The following is an 18,846-nucleotide window of genomic DNA, read 5'->3' as shown; positions in this document are numbered from 1 at the left end:
AACTTCCAGCAGAGAGCAGCACTGGTTTCCACATATTTATTTCCACCCACCGATAACCCAAACAATCTTTTGAATTAAAAATGTGTTATTTTCTAATACCATGCAAGCCACTGTGAAGTATTACGTAATACAAATGTGTTACTTTCTTACGTATATTATCTAACAAGGATCAATCTCAACTTTAACTTTTTCCACAAAATCTTCAAAAATGTTCCCTGAATATCGATCTGCTTAATTAAAATCACTATAAACAGTATCTATTTTTGAAGTGTAGGATTATATATGGGTAAGTTAACATTGACATAGGCTGTGTGTCACCATGGATGCGTCAAATTCCTTCAATGAAAAGCAACAGGCAGATGCCAAATATGCTGTGCATAGGCTACACAGATGCTAGCGCAGTGCTTCTGGTGGTTCAAATAACACGGAGAATTCCTGGAGCAAACTCAAGCTTTAACATGGTTTGGAGCAGTAGGGAAGGTGGGGGGGAATTGCCTCGGAAACTGGCAGTTTTGAGATAAGTGTTACAATAAAATTAATCACTTGAAGACATTGACCTTAAAAGGTAATGATGCACTACAAATCTAGAAACCATTCATAATAGGATATGAATGTATATGAAAGGATGATTGATTCACGAAAGGGCCACTTTATTAACTTTAAAACACAGTCCAGAAAAAGGTTAATCCAAACAAAAATGAAACACCCAACATAGAATAGTGTAGCGATTGAGTTCCTGAACAACCCGATGGAAGACTTGGCCCTGAAGTTCCCACAAATCAACACCACACACGCCCATGCACACCTCACACAACTGTGGAACAACAGTTGTACACAAATATGACCCTATCAGTATTTGTGTTTGTCTGTGCGCAAGGTTCTCTTTGCGTTTATCTCATACTGTATACGTTGTGGATGGTACAACGTATACAGTATGTACCATCCACGTTGTGGATACAACAACTACCCCCCCCCCCCCGGCCCTCTCTGAGCTTTCAACACCCTGTCACTAAAGGAGCTGACCACCACAGACAGATAGGGGCCCTTGGAGAACCCAGCTCCTTCAGGGCTCTTTCAATAGACTCTTCCTCTGTCTGCGACGTAATGAGAAAACGAGTCCTCTCCACTGAGCAGGGTCCTGACCTACTTCAGAGCGTTATGCAGGCAGACACTCAGCAGTGAGACACGTGCACTGCAGCCGATGGGGCTAGGCAGTCCCGATGTTTCCCCAGAGAGTGATTAATGATGGTGACTGCGTCGGGCCAAAGTTCTGCTCAACTATTCCAGTAGGAACCAGACGGTGAGTACACGTCAGTTCATCACAAGAGCGGTCTCGTTGGCAACAGGGAATGACACATGGTTTTCTTAGTCACCCGTGGAAAACAAAGCCCGGCCACACTCGACTGGGAATGCTTTCGTTGGTTCGCAGCGCTGGCTACCGCGCCGTTCCCCAGCTGTGAGGTGACAAACGACAGCGCGGACATCTTGAACGTGAAGTGTCTCCACGACAGCAGATGTGTGCTCACAAAATGAAGACGTACGCAAGGACAACTCTTCTGTACAAATACATGAAAATAAATAAAGTTGAAAAGCGTGAACTGAGACGGAGAGGGAAACAGCATGGTAGAGTTAAGGTAATCCAGCCCAGCGAGTGGCCCAGCCCAGTGACAGCAAAGGGAGCGCACAGCCTCGGGGGCCTGCTGCCAACTGCCCCCATCCTCGGCCCGGTTCCTCTCCAGGGGCCGGGGCGTGCGGCTGCCCCCCCCCCCCCCCCCCCCCTCTCCATCCAGGAGGGCCATCTCCAGGCTCCCAGGGGCCTCTTTCGTGGCTGCAGCGGCAGCAGAATGCCAGTTTAACCCTCTACTGCCCCTTCCTTCCTTCGCTGCTTGGGCAGCCTGCCTCTCTGTCCCAGGATGAGGAGGGGCTCTAGTGCCCCGAGTGGGCCCGTCGCTCTCTCTCTCCTCCCCCTCTCGCTCACTCTTCTGGGTCGAGAGCACAGCGGCGCCGGAACTCCTGGCCGTGCTCATGGATCCACTTGTTGGCGACTGAATTGTTATGAGGAACAAGACGAAAGGGCTATCAGTCAGCGTTGCATAACTTAAGAGTTGGTTGATGAAATGAGGTAGGATATTGAAATGATAGTCGTAGGATGTTTGGATAAGAAACAATGCCTAAGCTCACTGTAAAATGTCTAATATTTATGAGAAGCTTATAATGAAACACAATAAAATCTATAAAATGACTCTAGAATGATTGAATTTATTGGTATACGAGTGGGAATAGAAAACAAGTACCTTAAATGAGTTCCAATCTTACCCCATTTGTCCCCAACCAGCACAGGGCAGCCTGCATGCAGTGTGTCCTCGTCCCCTCGACCGTTCCTGTGGAGGTTCCACCAGAAGAGGGCAGCGTTCTGGGAGACGTAAAGCATGGGAGAATCAATCGGGAAGCAATACAAAGGATTTGATCTATAGATGGCATGACTGGTGTGCCTTGACCAAAGAACACACTCAGATATGATTGCTCTTCTGTTCGAGGCTCATGTGTTCTGGTGAGACCAGTGATGCAATCAGTAAAACTGGATCCTAAAAGATTGTAATCTTGCTAAACTTCAAATAGTTTTTCCCATCTCGCTGTGAAACACCTATTTACGTTCAGGAGCAATGTAGGGAACGTAAAGTGCCACACCCTGCCACAAGCATTCAAACACAAGTGTTTAACAGCGGATCATGGTCGACAATTACGTTATCTTCAAAACTCAACCTTCAGTTTAAGTTATTTATGAGATGCACAAAATGGTGAGGCAACATCCCAATGAAGTGAGGGGTGAAAAGTTAAACCCCGGAGGGTCCAGCAAATTGTTCCTATGGCTCATACGTCAATCAAAACCAACATCAGCCTTGGCTTCACACAAAGTGCTGTTGTCATGTGAAGCCCCCTGGCAGACGAAGACGCCTTTAAGGCCTTTTGACAGCTGCAGCGACCCAGTGAGCAGTATAGGAACATGTTGGAGCTTGAGTGATAATGCAAGTGGAAGCGGACGATCTGTAAATGTGAAAGGACGTTCCAAACAGTTCCAAATGTCTATTCCTCGACATAACCGATTTGACATTTATCACACTTATTCACTCACTTACAACATCTTAGGCTACACAGAGTGGGAGAGAGAATACAATACAATACAATAGCCTTTATTTTCACTCAATAAACACTGAAGTTTCCCTCATTCACAGTGGCGACGAGCATACACAATAAAAACAATTATAAGGATAAAGGTAGAGATACAGGGAGAGAGATGGGCAGAAATAGAAACATTAAGAGGGAGAGAGAAAGAGTGAGGTCAGAATACCTTCACCACCGGAACACTGAAGTTGGCGTAGATGAAGGCCGTGGAGCCACCGGCCTCTACTGAACTGAGCTGTGGGATAATTACATTCCTTCAAAGCCGTGTCTAGCGGGGATGGGCTAATATTATTTAAAGCCACTTAATCTGCTGCAGTGCTTGAAATGGCTCAGCCCCACACATTCCTGGCCTTAATACCAGCACACACATTGTAACACACAGACACACACACTTTTAGGTGATAACCATTCATGGCATGTCAACCTGGGAAAAAGTTGTCCAAATACATCATCATCATCATCATCATCTTCACCATCGATGTATTGGGGTAACTCACATAAATCATAAATGTTGCCACTCGATTTCCAGTTTTGAGTTTGAACACAGGGCTTGAAGCAGACTAAACAGGGATTGAGAAGACAGTAACACGCAGATGATCAGTAACTAAAGCCGCCACGTAAAGACCGTGATGATGTCATCCTACTTATACATGTGTCAATCAAATTACTCTATTAACTATTACTGTTTGCTAATTAGTTAGTTATTGGCAATTGCCAATTGGCAATTACACAGATATGCCAGGGTGGCTTTCAGGTGCGCTGTGTACAATGGGGATCCCACAGACAGAACCATTCTGTTTGTGGGTCGGACCCCCTAGCCTCCTCCCTAACCTGCCCCAGTCACTCACCGTAGCGTGGTCGAAATGCGGTTCATAGTGGCCACCGATCCCATAGTTGACCACCTGGAGGTACTCTCCGTAAGGGGTGCGCACGTTCAGGCCGGTGAGCCGCGCGATGCGTCTGTCCATCTGACCCATGAGGACACTGGCAGAGTCTTTCAGCCAAGCGCTGAAAACAAGGAGGCCCGGGTATTGATATGAAATCCTGTTCTAGGCTGTGGCCACAACTTTTTTTCCTCCGTGTTTGCTTCCAGTGAGGACTGACTCAGTAAACACATTTTTTTTTAATTTCAACACATAAAATGTTTGACGAATGAAGTCGCTCGCCAAGTACACAAGTTTAGGAAGCTCAGACGCAATCGACCAACTCTGAGGAATTCTTGACTCACTTTTACATATATTTAATCTGAGAATAACATGGAGACATTATTCGTTATAACACTGGTCTAAGCGATCAACAAGATGCCCTGGGGTTTCTGCAAAAGCAGTATTAAGCATACAAACAGGATGTTTACGTTGTTACCTCTTGCTGATGCGATAGTCGGCTGTTTCTTGTTTCTCCCCAGATGCCACAACCGATCTTCTCAGCTGGTCAAAGGGAGATGGGACATAGTTTTTACCACTGTATAGATGGGACCACTGTTTTTACAAAGAGTCAAACTTTCCCATCCAGCTGTGAGCATTGAAATATGTGTGCCATGAGTTCAAACTTGGATTCCAAAAACAAAAAAGATCTATTCTAAAGATACTGCCAAGAAAGTCTAGGTTCCTAATGCCGTTCAAATGGAAATAACTAAACTCTGGTTGACGGCTCCAGCTAATATTTCATTCCTAGAATGGCCAGAAATGACCCTGGAAGAGGGGTGGGCGAAGTAATTCTTAAGACATCACTAGATGATCTTATAAGTTCAAAAAAGTGAATAATGTAGGGAATTATTATTATTTATATTCACCAATCACAGCAATGTAATATTATTCATCTCAGGCTACAAAAACACACACACATGCATGCAGCTAAGGACGCATGCCAACACACACAAACATGCACACACACACACACACACACACACACACACACACACACACACACACACACACACACACACACACACACACACACACACACACACACACACACAAAGACACAATTCTTTTTTCATACTCTCATTACCAGTTGTCTCACTCCTACAAAAGAGTGAGACAACTGTAAAGCTGCAGCTACACTACAACAGTCGACCATCTCATGGAGCTGTTAAAGTAACTTTGAAACCCTGCAATTAACCCAGACCAGCATGAGCAACACTAATGGAAACCCGTGCTCGTCTGAAGGGCTAATACTCCTGGGCTCTGTTTCAATGAATCCATAACATGACGTAATAATGAAATAAGTACAGGGGGGAGGGTTTCATCACAGCCGGGGATGGAAAACCTCATCGGACGGTGCCAAAACCCTCCTAGTCACTACTCTGCCCGCTTCACTAGAGCGCCTGCTCTCTACAGCTACTGTAAACGTTCCAAAAAGACTGAATCAGCATGTATCGATGAGAGAACAACCGCACGCAATGTAGCCGCTTAAAAAAATAAGCGTGTACCGCCACAACGGCGGCTAAGGTCTGGAGCTGTCTGATACGTGAGCTTTCACCACTGGAGCCAAGTGCAACGCTGACAGGCGTAGGCTCTCTGCCAAGACTCGTGGCCCTGCATCGCGTATCCCTGGGAGCCCCTCTAAACGTCTGAAGCCCAGGCAACTCTCCCTACAAACGGGCCTTTCAAGAGATCTTGCTTAGCTCAACTTTTTTTTTTTCTCTCTTTACGTTCCTCTGATTGGCATTACAAAGCACTGGCATTCCAGACATTGTGGCGAGCGATGTGGAAGAGTAATGATCTGTATGTTGCTGCCTTGCTCATGGAGAAATGTTGTTCGGGACAGCCAGGCTTTGGAATAGACCTATTGGAGCTTCGGCACACATGGTCCTAGTATGCTGGAATGGGTGGACCTCTTTTATAATCTGCTCTCACATTCAAATAATGTCATAACAGGGAGTGATGAAGAACCTATACCAGAGCAGGACTCGTCATTGCTCGGCCACTTCCCTGGCAGTGGTGTTTTTGGCAGCCAATTTGGATACTTGAGGGCGATTATAGAAGGGGTTTGAGTCATTATGGTTCACTTGTGACTAACCCCTTGCTGGGACAGCGTCTTGATGTCCTCTGCCTCCTTGTCTGTGATGAAGTTGTGATAAAGAACCACATAGGGCTGCAGGCTTTGAACCTCACGTCTTATTGGCTGCAGCAGTAGTACAGGATCCCCATTGGTGAAATAGTCACAGAACAGTCTTTGGTTTTCATAATGCTTTGGCTGTTGGAAGAGACATGGAAGAGAGGTGTGTTACAAATTAATAGTCCTGTGGGATTAGAGGAATTGATGAGTCTTTCTATTTTCGAATGTTTAATACAAGCACATCAATGAGATTTGGTTTGTAAGTATAGAACGCGCTGATGAATATGTGCAAATAAAAGCGGTATCATTGGGTAAACTGTCTAATTTCACTTTATTCAAACTAATCGATTCAATTTTGAAACCTCATTGAGGTTTAGAATCAATCAACCACTGGATTCAATTGTTGCTATTTCATAAGGCTATATTACACTGATATGATATACTACTCAGAGCTGCATTACACACTCAAAAGTAACTGTCATGCACCTCGATCAAAGGACCTCAGGTTGATCCCTGTGTTTGGCCCACATTACGGCGAGGCTCTCTCACGTCTGACCAATGGATTGAAAGGTTTCGACAAAGAACCTCAGGGAGTCAAAGGTAAATTAACAACGCATGAAGAATGGTATTTAGCGGTAATCCCCTTCAAGGCTTCAGCCAAGGCACTGTAGGCTAGCTGAAGAATAAAAATGGCTTTGTCAACCACTTGTTTGACATTACACAGGCCATTATTATATTCTAGTTCTCCTGAACCATCCCTGTTCCCTGCGGGGTGCCGTCGCTCCACTGAGTCATTGGGTGATGAACGCTACCTGTGAGCCTCGCGTCTGGCAGAGCCGTTCGTACGTGTTCCTGGTTCTCAGGGCGGTGGAGTTGGGCCTCCTCATTCCAACACCCTGGCTGACGGGTAGGGATGTGCTCTGGACAAGCAGCGTCTCATATTTCTCCACATTCTGCAGAACGCGTCCATTCATTGGATCTAGCGGGGAAAGCAAATAGATCAAATCTGCTTGACAGCATGCGGCACGCTTATTTTTTTTCTCCATTGCAGGCAGTTAAGATGAAGAGTGTAGTTAAAACTGCTTGACTCAATTGAGCGTTAATGTTGATTTTTGTTATGGATGCTAATAGTTGGGAGCATTTTGCATAAACATTGAAAAGGAAAATTACCACGGTGGAGCAACTCCTGAGACAGACTCAGTGCGTAGGACACATTTCCCTCCTGAAAGAAAGCCAACAAACACACATACCAAAAGAAAAATCACAATGAGACGACCGGTGTGTTTGCCAGCCTCCCCCACACTCCACCAAAGTGGGTGTTTGTGTTTTGCAAAACGACGCTGCGAGGGACTCGGTTTTTACGAGCTGACTTTAAAGTGTGAGAAGGCCAGATGGTCCAAGGCATCTTCCAGTGTGCCTTGGTTCTCCGGCCTCCACGCCCCTCCGGACCCCCTGAAGAGACGCACCGACTCCTCCAGCCACGGCACCGAGTGGTAGAAATCCCCCAGTTCGTAGGCCACCTGCACAGAGGTAAACACTGAGACATCCCTCAGGAGCCGCACTGCAAGATGAAGGAACCAACTGTGCAGTTTGCAGCCTTTACACCACCCGTACCAATGCTCGGATTTGAGAGACTTTGTTTCTCAAGGAGAGTCTCCTGACTCCTGACAGTTTCACTGTGTACAATGCTCATTTCCCTACCCAGAAGAAAGACGAGAATGAAGAGGAAAGCTTTGTCGGTTATAATTATCCCTAAAAAAAACACTACTCCTTTTAAAGAGTAGTCTAACGACTATATAAATGCAGTTTCTGCAAACCATACAGAGAACAACCCTAAATTGAACACGCGTTTTCAGACACTGGGAGCTAAAATCTGCCCTGGCAAAGTAAGGAAAAACGCAACTGTTCTGACTTAATTCTCTTTGACTTGTTGCTAGTGAGCTAATGTCTTTTCCATACCATTTGGAGCTCTCACTCACGCAGTGCCCTACCCTCATACATCACCCCTTCCCATAAACAATGGGATTCACAGTGGGAATACTCAAGGCTAGGCAAAAACGTTTCAGCAGCGCCTTCTTCACTGAGCAAGTTTAGGCTATTATTACAGGAACACAGCCAGAGGGAACTCTCTCTGAGATACAACTCCACTGACAGATCAAAGGGGAAAGTATTTGATTGTTTTCCTGTATGGGACATATACGGCCATAAGCATTGAGGTGAACCTCAACATCTGAAATCACTCACAAAGATAATGCAGCTCAGAGAGAAACAGCAGTGCTGAATACTTTTAATACCTTTCCAACCAGGAAGCAGTCGTCGCCAGAGAGAGGGACGGAGACTGCGGGCCGATAGATGTCCACGGGGTCGCCCCGCGCAGCTCTCTGGAAGCGACCCCGGGTCAGGCTCCCCACCTGGAGAGCGTAAACATCCTGGAGCCGCATCAGGGCCTTAGCAGCACCCTGCAGGTCCTCCATCTTGGGCAGGCTGGCCTCCAGCGCCTTGAAACCGGACCTCAGGGCTGGGGAGAAGGAGAGGCAGAAGGGGTTATTAGGGGGGTGTTGAGAGGAGAGGAGAGGAGGGCGGGGGCTGGTGGAGCTGATCATATAGCAGCACCAGATGTTTTCTGGTGCTGGAGTTCTAAGGCCATTGTGAAATGTGACCCCACAAAAGAATGAATGGCAGATTGGCCTTCTAGGAAGATGGCAAATGTCACATTATGTCAGTGATGGGTGCAATTGCCATTGCTGCCTGGTCTGAGCTTAACTCTGAGTCTGTGTGCTGATTGAACCGACCTTGTGTGTTCTCGGAGGCTTCGTTGCTGTAGACCAGGTTGGCCCACTCAGACTGTAAGCGCTTGATCAGAGTGAATGCGATCAGGGGGTTAGCCATGGCCGTGGTGGATCCGTTGTAAACGGCGTTGTGCAGGTCAGACACCCTAGAGTGGAATCTTTTAACAGAGGAAGGAGCTGTTTGAGAAACAACAGTGCTGAATGTAGGAACTACATAGGCTACATGTGATACAAATGGCATTGAACGCTTGTGTAAACACCAGTGATATGCAAAGAGGTGAAGCCACATTTATGCTGTTTTTTTACCCACTTATCATGTGGAGCCGGTGTCTGTACCAGTTGTTGACGAGGATGAAAGAACCACAGGGCACCATACCATTGCAGGATCGAATACAAGCACACATCTCACACTCTCTGAGGGAAATGTGGGCTCTTCCATTGGCCTCATAATGGGCAGGAAACCAGGGAAGCGGCGGAAATTGACAACATCGGACATAATACCTGGGATGTGAACCAGAACCGTAGAATCGTATTGTTTGAAATTAGTCTGTATGACTTCATATCTATCTAGTCAATAGAGACTTACAAAATAAACACATGAAGTCGATATTATATGATGCATAATATTTTCTAATAGGCTACATGTTTAAAAAAATTATTGTGAGAAAGAAATCTTAATGAACAGCACGACCATGCCAATAAAGTCCTTGGAGAGGAAGATGCGAGAGAGGAAGTGAGTGAGTGAGAGAGAGAGAGAGAGAGAGAGAGAGAGAGAGAGAGAGAGAGAGAGAGAGAGAGAGAGAGAGAGAGAGAGAGAGAGAGAGAGAGAGAGAGAGAGAGAGAGAGAGAGAGAGAGAGAGAGAGAGAGAGAGAGAGAGAGAGAGAGAGAGAGAGATTTATCCGACTAATTAGTCTAGCTGGAAATAAAACCTGCCTTATCCGTTGATACCTAATGTCAGTCAGACTCACCGTTTAAGGTCCTCAAGTCTTTCCAGTTCGTGGTCAATGTACGTTCCCAGAGTATCTATCAGTGTTTGTTCAATAGCGATCGCCTCTTTTACGTTCAGTAGCGAAGTGTATATTTCACCAGCAGACATACAAACATGAGACGAAGTGATGAGGCCAAAACCTAAGTAAATCCATTTAAGAAAAAGCATCTTGCAACTGTTCTTCTTTCCAATGCCGAGTCTCCTCCAGTCATTCGCTCACGTGGATCAGCGCCCTCGGTGTCCAGCAGTAGAGGAGTGGTTCTCCGGCCCCTACCCCGCACGCTCTACTGAGAGCCAGGTCCCCCACTGTACTGCCATAGGCGAGGGTCAGCTTTCAGTGGCAGAATCGGTAGAAATTAGGGGCTTAGTGAGACTGATACCTTGTCCAATTTGTTATTGTTGTACATAGTTACACATCTACGCGGCCGTAACCCAATTCGTTAGATATTTGCATTAGATACTATATTAACTATTGTTTATAGTTTATACCTCAGCTAAAACATATATTGAAATACGCCTAGAGTGACATATTTCTTAATTCAAGGTTACAATGATCATGGTTATTTTAATATTTGCATTTTGGTTTGCAGTACTACATTCTGAGAGAAGCTGCGTGACAGTGACACCCCGCGGTAGTTTTCCGGCACCACATGTTTCTGTTGATCACGGAAGAACTGGGAGATGAGAAACTAAAGAGAGAGCAAATAAAACTACAAAGATACATTTGCTTATTTAATTTAAATGTATGATTCATCTTTGTATAAATGTACAAAGAATGTCATCAGAAAGTCACATAAACATAGTATCATGTGGACATACATTCAGAATTAGTATGCTTATCTTCAAATTAGCCCTTGAAATTAAGAAACATTATCGATTATGGCATCAATGCTACCATTTTATTGTCTTTAGCTCCAAGGCACACTGAATGTCCTTTCTTTTTGAAGGTTGCTATATAAATAGATTTGCCTTGTTTGGCACACAATTTATACAAAATATCTAAACTTCTTACACAGTTGTCGCTTCATATAGATCCCTGAACCTGGCCCCGCTACAAAAGCCCATCTTGAAACTGTAAATATGCTAGATTTATGAATTATGACAATGTCTTCTCCGTGTCACGCGTCCTGAAGCCACAAGAGCAGCACAGAGCTGCTCTTCTCATGTGGTCTCTCAGGCTCTTGTCCCGCCAGCCGTAGATGAGTGGGCTGAGGAAACGCGGGATGAGGATAAAACAGAAGTAGTTGAAGAAGTAGATGTCGTCGGGTAACCAGTTGGCGTGCAGCACGAGGAGCTGTTCAGAGATGGGATTAGTGAAGGCCAAGAGGCAGAGCAGCAGCTGAAAGCCGTGGAGCAGCACGGTGTGCATGGCTTTGTTCACAGAGGCCCTGTCCTGCCTCATCTTCTTGGTCTCCAGGAGGATCTTGATGTAGGTGTAGAGGATCATGAGCGCCACCGCCCCGAAGAAAAACCCATTCAGAGAGACCTTGAACAGAGTCTGCACGGGAGAGGAGTTGAGCACCACGGTGCTGCAATAGACGGGCGTGGAGAGGACGTCCACGTGGGGACGAGCCCCCGCTATGGAGAAGTCCACCGTGGGGAGGACACAGCTGATGAGCCACAGGCACAGCAAGATGATCCAGACGCGGTCGGACCGCCACGCAGGTGGGCACTGCAGTGGGTACATGATAGCCACGTAGCGCTCCAGGGACATGGTAGCTAGGATGAGAGGGGTGTTGAGGAAGGAAGCAGTGGAGAAAAACAGCAGGGGGGCACAGAAGACAATGGGGAACCTCGCCTGGGCGGCAGCCAGGAACAAGAGCAGTACAGAGGACAACATTACTAGGGCGTCGTTGACCAGCATGAAGGCAAACAAGATGTAGCGAGTGCTGTCCATGAAGTGCCGGTTAGATGCGAAGATGTAGAGCATGAGTACGATACAGAAGAGGAAGATGGAGAAGAAGGGAACCATCACACACACCTTGATGATAGGAAAAGGGGGGGAAGATGTTGAATTGCCCGAGAGTCCAGTCTGCATGTTGAATTGTGAACCTAAAAATGACAAAGAAATTGTATAATATTCACACCGTCTAGTTTCAGTAATATATCTAAAAATCCTTTATTTAACTAAACTTAACTTTCATTTCAATACATGACAAACGGAAATAGGTGAAGGGATGCAAAATGTTAAATACAAATATAAATTTAGAATCTGCCTCATTGTACAGCTACAAACTGCCTCCATAGCTTAATAAATGCAGAGCTCTTACTTGAGTTGGTGCTCCTCATTTCACAGAGAAAATACCACACAATCGTGTTTTATTCATCTTGGCCATGAATAAATGACGTGGTCTTACTCCGATGGGATCTTTGTTTTTTGATGGCTGGGATTTGTAGTTCTTTACTACCATGTGTAGTGAAGGGCAGTTCGGAAAGAGTCCACACTCCCCCAGGAGAAGACGCGTTGATTTTGAATAATCTGTTTCCTCCGTTTCCTCACACAAACAGACCCTGCGCTGCGAAAATACGGATGATAGTATAGAGGGGTTTGAAGTTCTGGAGGCCTGGTAGCAGTTTCAGGGACAGTGGACGGTGAAGGCTGGTGCCTGATAGCACAGGCAAAGGATTCACGAGGATCAATAAAACTTTTACTGAAAATCATGTGTAGGGCTTCCCGGAACATTCTGGGAGCTACCCTGAATGGTCAACAGAGGCAGAAACAGCCGGAGAAGATGAGCCGCCGGAAGTGGTGGCTCCTCATCACGGGAATTTCAGGACCTATGAGAATAATTAAGAGGCTAAATTTCCATGTCTTTTGTCTTTAACTGGCCATTGGGCAGGAAGTAAAAAGATGGACGAAATCCCGAAGGTAGATCCATCAACGCTGAACTGAAGCTTTGTTCTTGTTCTTTGTTCATTTTGAGCCCTTGTCTAGGGCTCAAAGTGCCCTACCCTCATACATCACCCCTTCCCATAAACAATGGGATTCACAGTGGGAATACTCAAGGCTAGGCAAAAACGTTTCAGCAGCGCCTTCCTCACTGAGCAAGTTTAGGCTATTATTACAGGAACACAGCCAGAGGGAACTCTCTCTGAGATACAACTCCACTGACAGATCAAAGGGGAAAGTATTTGATTGTTTTCCTGTATGGGACATATACGGCCATAAGCATTGAGGTTCCAGGAAGCAGTCGTCGCCAGAGAGAGGGACGGAGACTGCGGGCCGATAGATGTCCACGGGGTCGCCCCGTGCAGCTCTCTGGAAGCGACCCCGGGTCAGGCTCCCCACCTGGAGAGCGTAAACATCCTGGAGCCGCATCAGGGCCTTAGCAGCACCCTGCAGGTCCTCCATCTTGGGCAGGCTGGCCTCCAGCGCCTTGAAACCGGACCTCAGGGCTGGGGAGAAGGAGAGGCAGAAGGGGTTATTAGGGGGGTGTTGAGAGGAGAGGAGAGGAGGGCGGGGGCTGGGTGGAGCTGATCACATAGCAGCACCAGATGTTTTCTGGTGCTGGAGTTCTAAGGCCATTGTGAAATGTGACACCACAAAAGAATGAATGGCAGATTGGCCTTCTAGGAGGATGGCAAATGCGCATTATGTCAGTGATGGGTGCTATTGCTATTGCTGCCTGGTCTGAGCTTAACTCTGAGTCTGTGTCCTGATTGAACCGACCTTGTGTGTTCTCGGAGGCTTCGTTGCTGTAGACCAGGTTGGCCCCCTCAGACTGTAAGCGCTTGATCAGAGTGAATGCGATCAGGGGGTTAGCCATGGCCGTGGTGGATCCGTTGTAAACGGCGTTGTTAAGTATTTTAAGAAGCTGCATTACCCTCACATAGCCACAAGGCCAGAGATCAATAGGTAGGTAGGTTGATGTAGTGTTATGTATCCATGACAGTGTTTACGGCATGCCCGTATTTTGATAGCATGCCTGTATTTTAATGTAACGGATGACGTGTTTCCGGTGAGGTGTGTCCGTTGGGATAAGTTGGAGTAAATAGTTGAACTCATGAGGCTCCCGTGTTTCGCGTAGTGTTTTACACACATAACATTGGCGACGAGGATGGAGTTTTCACTCCCACCACCTACACCTTTCCTGACACTACCAGGCGAGCCTCCGGTACCGTGGATTCGTTGGCTGGAGTCGTTTGAAACATACCTCGCAGCTCTCGGACTGGAGGATGCTAGCGACCCGCGACGAAGAGCACTCCTTGTTCATTGCCTCGGTACTGAGGGACAGCGCATTTTCAGAACCCTGGGACAGGCAAAAAAGTACAGAGAAGCTACAAAACTCCTTGAAGCACACTTTGCTGCTCCACAGACGGTAATTCTCCGCCGAATAATCTTCCGGCAGCGCAGGCAAAAAGCGGGTGAGTCAGTACAGCATTATATAGCCGACCTCCGCAGCTTAGCGGTTTTCTGCAAATTCGGTGAAATGGAGCAGGAGATGATAAGGGACCAGCTTGCAGAACACGCAGCCCACCCCAAAATTCGGGAAAAGTTGATTATGTTACCAGATGATTTGACTCTTAAAAAAGCACTGGAAATAGCCTTGCAAATAGAAAAAGCTACCGAGCTGACATCACAAGTTCACAACTAGCTTCCCGCGCTTCCTCTCAGCCTGCATTGACGCAACATGTCGAAGATTCTGAGCGCTCACCTAGCCCTGCATCGTCAGACACAGACCCAGGGATTAACTACACATCCCACACACGTAGCCAGCCACGTCGCGGTTGTGGCAACTGTGGATCCTCTTCCCACATGAGCAGAGCCCCAACATGCCCGGCCAGGGGAAAAGTCTGCCAGTCCTGCGGGAGAGACAACCACTTCGCCAAAGTCTGTCGCTCTGCGCCGTCCGTGCTCGGCCCACGGACAGGCCCACGACAGGCTGTGGCTAGCTCATCAGCCCCAACACCCATACACTCTGTCAGCTCTGCACGTGCGTCCTTCAAGACGTGCACAGTGGAACTAGATGGGGTCTGTGTTCCTTTACTGCTGGATACTGGAGCGGCTTTATCCCTCCTCAACTGGTCCACAGTCAAGCGCTTCCTGCCCCACATCACGCTGCAGACGCCTTCGGCTGTTCTCATGGATATGGCAATTCTAAGATCGACTTAGTGGCCTCCCTCAGCTGTCCGGTGCGCCATGGCAACACATCCTTGGCTACCTTCACTTTTCAAGTGGCACGCCATGGAGCTAACCTCATGGGGCTGGATCTCATCACCAGCTTGGGCTTCACGTTCATGGACAGCGGTGGAGCAACAATTCACCAGGTCAGCTCACCATGGGAACAGCGATGACCAGCACTCTTTTCTGGCCTAGGCTGCATCTCAGCTTTCACCCATCAACCTCTGCTTCGCAAAGACATACACCCTGTCATACAGCCTCTCCGCCGCATTCCCCTGGCACTACGCGATGACGTCTCAGCAGAGCTGGCAAAGCTGTTGGACTTAGGCATCATTGAGTCAGTCAACGCCTCGCCCTGGATCTCTAACCTGGTCATCGCGAAGAAGAAGTCAGGTGGTTTGCGTGTGTGTGTGGACCTGAGGGCGGTTAACAAAGCCGTGGTGCGCGACAAATACCCGCTGCCCACAGCAGAGGAACTGACCTCTCAATTTTACGGCTCCAAGATTTTTTCAAAGCTTGACCTCCGCCAAGGCTACCTGCAGGTACCCCTGCACCCAGACAGCCGTAACCTCACCGCTTTCGTCACACACGCAGGCGTTTTCCGCTACACCAGGGTGCCGTTTGGTCTTTGCTCCGCCCCTAGCTGCTTCCAGAAAATAATGTCCACCATCTTCGCTGGCATCCCAGGGGTGGTGATATTCCTGGACGACATAGTAGTACACGGATCAACGGCTGCCATCCACGACCAACGACTCACACAGGTACTCGACACGCTGGTTTCCCATGCCCTCACACTGAATGGGGAGAAGTGTATTTTCTCTGCGTCCGAGGTGGAGTTTGTGGGGTTTCGCCTTTCCCCAGAAGGCCTCAGCCCACTGCACTCTAACGTGGAGGCCATTCAACGGCTGCCCATGCCCTCCAGCCCTGCCCAAATTGCCTCCTTCCTGGGCATGACCGCCTATTACTTGCGTTTTCTTCCTCAGTATTCTTCCACCACTGCCCCTTTACGACTGCTCCTTAAAAAAGACGCCCATTGGGCATGGACCCCTGCCTGCGAAGATGCGGTCATGCAGCTGAAGGCCCAGCTCATCGCACCACCAGTACTCGCCCACTTCGACCCACCCAGCCCGACGCTGGTCACCTGTGATGCCTCCAACTACGCAGTGGGGGCTGTGCTGTCTCAGCTTCACAACGGCACAGAGCAGCCGATTGCTTTTGCCTCCCGAGCTCTTAATTCGGCAGAGCAGAAGTACTCCGTGGGGGAGAGAGAGGCCCTAGCCTGCGTCTGGGCCTGTGAGCGGTGGCATATGTACGTGTATGGCCGGTCATTCACATTACGTATGGACCACCAAGCGCTTACAGCCCTGCTGGCCACATCTGGTTCTGGGCACAGGCCTCTGCGCATCCACCGCTGGCATGAGAGACTTCACCAGTACAATTTCACACTGCAGTTCACACCGGGAAGAGAGAATGTGGTGGCGGACTTACTGTCACGCTCCACCCCACCTCCAGCTGTGGAGCCGACTCCAGACAACAGCGACCTGGACCTCATTCAGCTCCTCCACTCCCCTCTCGAGGCAATAGTGTCACTTCAAGATCTCCAACAGGCCTCTGAACAGGACCCAGTGCTCTCACAGCTCCGCACTTTCATCCACTCCGGGTGGCCTCCAGCCTCTGGCCTACCAGACAGTCTAGCTCCTTTCCGCCGGTTTAAAGATGAACTCTTCTTCTGGAACGACCACTGCGTTGCAAGGGGCCATCGCACAGTCATACCCTCCGCTTTACAGCCACGTGTCTTGTCCATGGCCCATGAAGGCCACCTGGGCATTGTCAAAGTGAAACAGCGCTGCAGGGAAGTGGTCTGGTGGCCAGGAATCGATGGCGATGTGGAGGCTATGGTGAGAGACTGCACAGCCTGCCTGGTGAGTGGAAAGACCGGCCCCCCACCAGCTCCTCCCCTTCAGCCACTGCAGTGGCCAGCTGGGCCTTGGGAGCACATCCAAATGGACATTTGTGGTGAGCTCCGTGGCGTCCCACATCACCAGCGGTTCCTCATCGTGGCCTATGACCTGTACTCTAAGTGGCCTGAGGCAGTCTCTACAGGGTCAGTCACCACACAGGCAGTCATTGACTTTCTGGAGGTGCTTTTTGCTCGTTGGGGCATGCCCACAACAATCACCACAGACAATGGGCCGCAATTCATCTCTGCCGAGTTCACGACTTTTCTGAGTGAGCGGGGGATCAGACACATACGCACAGCCTTCTATAACCCTCAGGCGAATGGGGGTGTGGAGCGCATGAACCAGACGCTGAAAAATGGTATCAGAGCTCACCTAGCAGAGGGGTTTCAATTCTCAGCAGCACTCCTGCGGACCCGACTGCACTACCGAGCTGCTAAACACACTACAACAGACAGCTCACCAGCACTTCTGATGTTGGGGCGGGAGCTATCACTACCCCTGGATCGCCTTCGTGTTCCTGCTCACCTGACATCACATGGGGCCCAGCGGGAAACAACTGATCAGCTACGTGACCGAGTCTCAGCACGACAGCAGGCAACTAAACAGCGCTTTGACCGGTCCCACAGGGCCAAACACCCAGCTTTCACCATTCTGGACTGGGTCAGGGTCAGGAGGCCCACAAGGGGCCATAAGCGTTTGTCATTCTGGTCATCGCCTTTCCAGGTGACTGAGCAACTGGGGCCTGCCACCTTTCGTCTCTCAGATGGAACGCGGTGGCATGCACGCCGCCTCCGCAAAGTGGCCACACCTACCGCGGCAGACCTGGAGGCCAGCCGAGATCCTGATCCGGACTCTGGAGGCCCAGTCAATCCTGCAGCACGACCAGTCCGTGCCCGTGCCAAACCGGGCTACCTCAGGAATTACTATGTTTGAATTTATTGAATTACTATGCTTAAATGTATTGAATTTATTGAATTACTATGTTTAAATGTATTGAATTTATTGAATTACCATCTTTGAATGTATTGAAGGAATTGCATTTTATCTTGGAGGTTTTAACCTCATCAAGACTGTTCGAGTTACTTTAGTCTGGTGTTCTAAAGCACTTTACCTTTTAAATAGCCTTGTCATAATATGTTCGGGCCGGACTGAAGTCATTAACAATGTATTCTGATTATCTACTATAATTACTCTATTATTGTTATTATATACTATAATATTCGTGTTATATGTCATTCAGGGATGTGGGTTGGATCTCCCCTGGAGAGGGGGGAAAATGTTATGTATCCATGACAGTGTTTACGGCATGCCCGTATTTTGATAGCATGCCTGTATTTTAATGTAACGGATGACGTGTTTCCGGTGAGGTGTGTCCGTTGGGATAAATTGGAGTAAACAGTTGAACTCATGAGGCTCCCGTGTTTCGCGTAGTGTTTTACACACATAACAAGTAGATCACGGTATTTTCCTCTCCACGCGTTAGATACAATTCCCTCCCTTAAGCTTCATAGTTTACCATACCGAAACATGCCTACTTTATAACAAATAAAGTGAGTTAAAAGCAATCCGGGATTGGACTATTTTCTTCGAAGAATGCTGCAATAGCGTTTTGCAGGTCAGACACCCTAGAGTGGAATCTTTTAACAGAGGAAGGAGCTGTTTGAGAAACAACAGTGGTGAATGTAGGATCTACATAGGCTACATGTGATACAAATGGCATTGAAAGCTTGTGTAAACACCAG

General features: G+C 48.0%; 3 protein-coding genes across 3 annotated transcripts; all 3 read right to left on the bottom strand.

Annotated features, from left to right (window-relative positions):
* Window positions 1–633: 633 nt before the first annotated feature.
* LOC115528930 (prolyl 4-hydroxylase subunit alpha-3-like) lies at window positions 634–10,335 on the bottom strand. The gene is made up of 13 exons (XM_030337353.1): window positions 10,002–10,335; window positions 9,036–9,190; window positions 8,538–8,761; window positions 7,614–7,763; window positions 7,414–7,465; window positions 7,056–7,222; window positions 6,205–6,381; window positions 4,546–4,610; window positions 4,032–4,191; window positions 3,681–3,743; window positions 3,350–3,418; window positions 2,317–2,413; window positions 634–2,045 (listed from the first exon to the last, which is right to left on the bottom strand). The coding sequence occupies exons 1-13, from the start codon at window positions 10,187–10,189 to the stop codon at window positions 1,975–1,977; spliced, it is 1,638 nt and encodes a 545-aa protein (XP_030193213.1). The 5' UTR covers window positions 10,190–10,335; the 3' UTR covers window positions 634–1,974.
* A 503-nt stretch (window positions 10,336–10,838) lies between these two features.
* LOC115561696 (odorant receptor 131-2-like) lies at window positions 10,839–13,129 on the bottom strand. Its single transcript, XM_030381888.1, has one exon. The coding sequence runs from the start codon at window positions 12,057–12,059 to the stop codon at window positions 11,118–11,120; it is 942 nt and encodes a 313-aa protein (XP_030237748.1). The 5' UTR covers window positions 12,060–13,129; the 3' UTR covers window positions 10,839–11,117.
* On the bottom strand, window positions 12,598–14,235 carry LOC115561122 (prolyl 4-hydroxylase subunit alpha-3-like). Its single transcript, XM_030380943.1, has 4 exons — window positions 14,176–14,235; window positions 13,692–13,836; window positions 13,239–13,417; window positions 12,598–12,627 (listed from the first exon to the last, which is right to left on the bottom strand). Exons 1-4 carry the CDS (start codon window positions 14,233–14,235, stop codon window positions 12,598–12,600), a joined length of 414 nt encoding a protein of 137 aa, XP_030236803.1.
* Window positions 14,236–18,846: the final 4,611 nt, after the last annotated feature.

This window comes from Gadus morhua, chromosome 16, assembly GCF_902167405.1.
Source record: "Gadus morhua chromosome 16, gadMor3.0, whole genome shotgun sequence".
NCBI classification, from domain to species: domain Eukaryota; kingdom Metazoa; phylum Chordata; class Actinopteri; order Gadiformes; family Gadidae; genus Gadus; species Gadus morhua.
The sequence above is the reverse complement of the archived record's forward strand: the minus strand, read 5'-3'. Positions and strand labels throughout refer to the sequence as shown.

Coding starts and splice junctions, on each gene's coding strand:
- LOC115528930 (XM_030337353.1), bottom strand. CDS start 10,189: ATGCTTTTTCTTAAATGGATTTACTTAGGTTTTGGCCTCATCACTTCG. Junction 6,382..7,055: donor GCCAGACGCGAGGCTCACAG/GTAGCGTTCATC, acceptor CTCTTCCAACAG/CCAAAGCATTATGAAAACCA. Junction 4,611..6,204: donor AGACGCTGTCCCAGCAAGGG/GTTAGTCACAAG, acceptor CCCTTTGACCAG/CTGAGAAGATCGGTTGTGGC.
- LOC115561122 (XM_030380943.1), bottom strand. CDS start 14,235: ATGAACAAGGAGTGCTCTTCGTCGCGGGTCGCTAGCATCCTCCAGTCC. Junction 13,837..14,175: donor TCCAGTCCGAGAGCTGCGAG/GTATGTTTCAAA, acceptor AGGGTAATGCAG/CTTCTTAAAATACTTAACAA. Junction 12,628..13,238: donor TGGACATCTATCGGCCCGCA/GTCTCCGTCCCT, acceptor CTGTGCTATCAG/GCACCAGCCTTCACCGTCCA.
- LOC115561696 (XM_030381888.1), bottom strand. CDS start 12,059: ATGCAGACTGGACTCTCGGGCAATTCAACATCTTCCCCCCCTTTTCCT.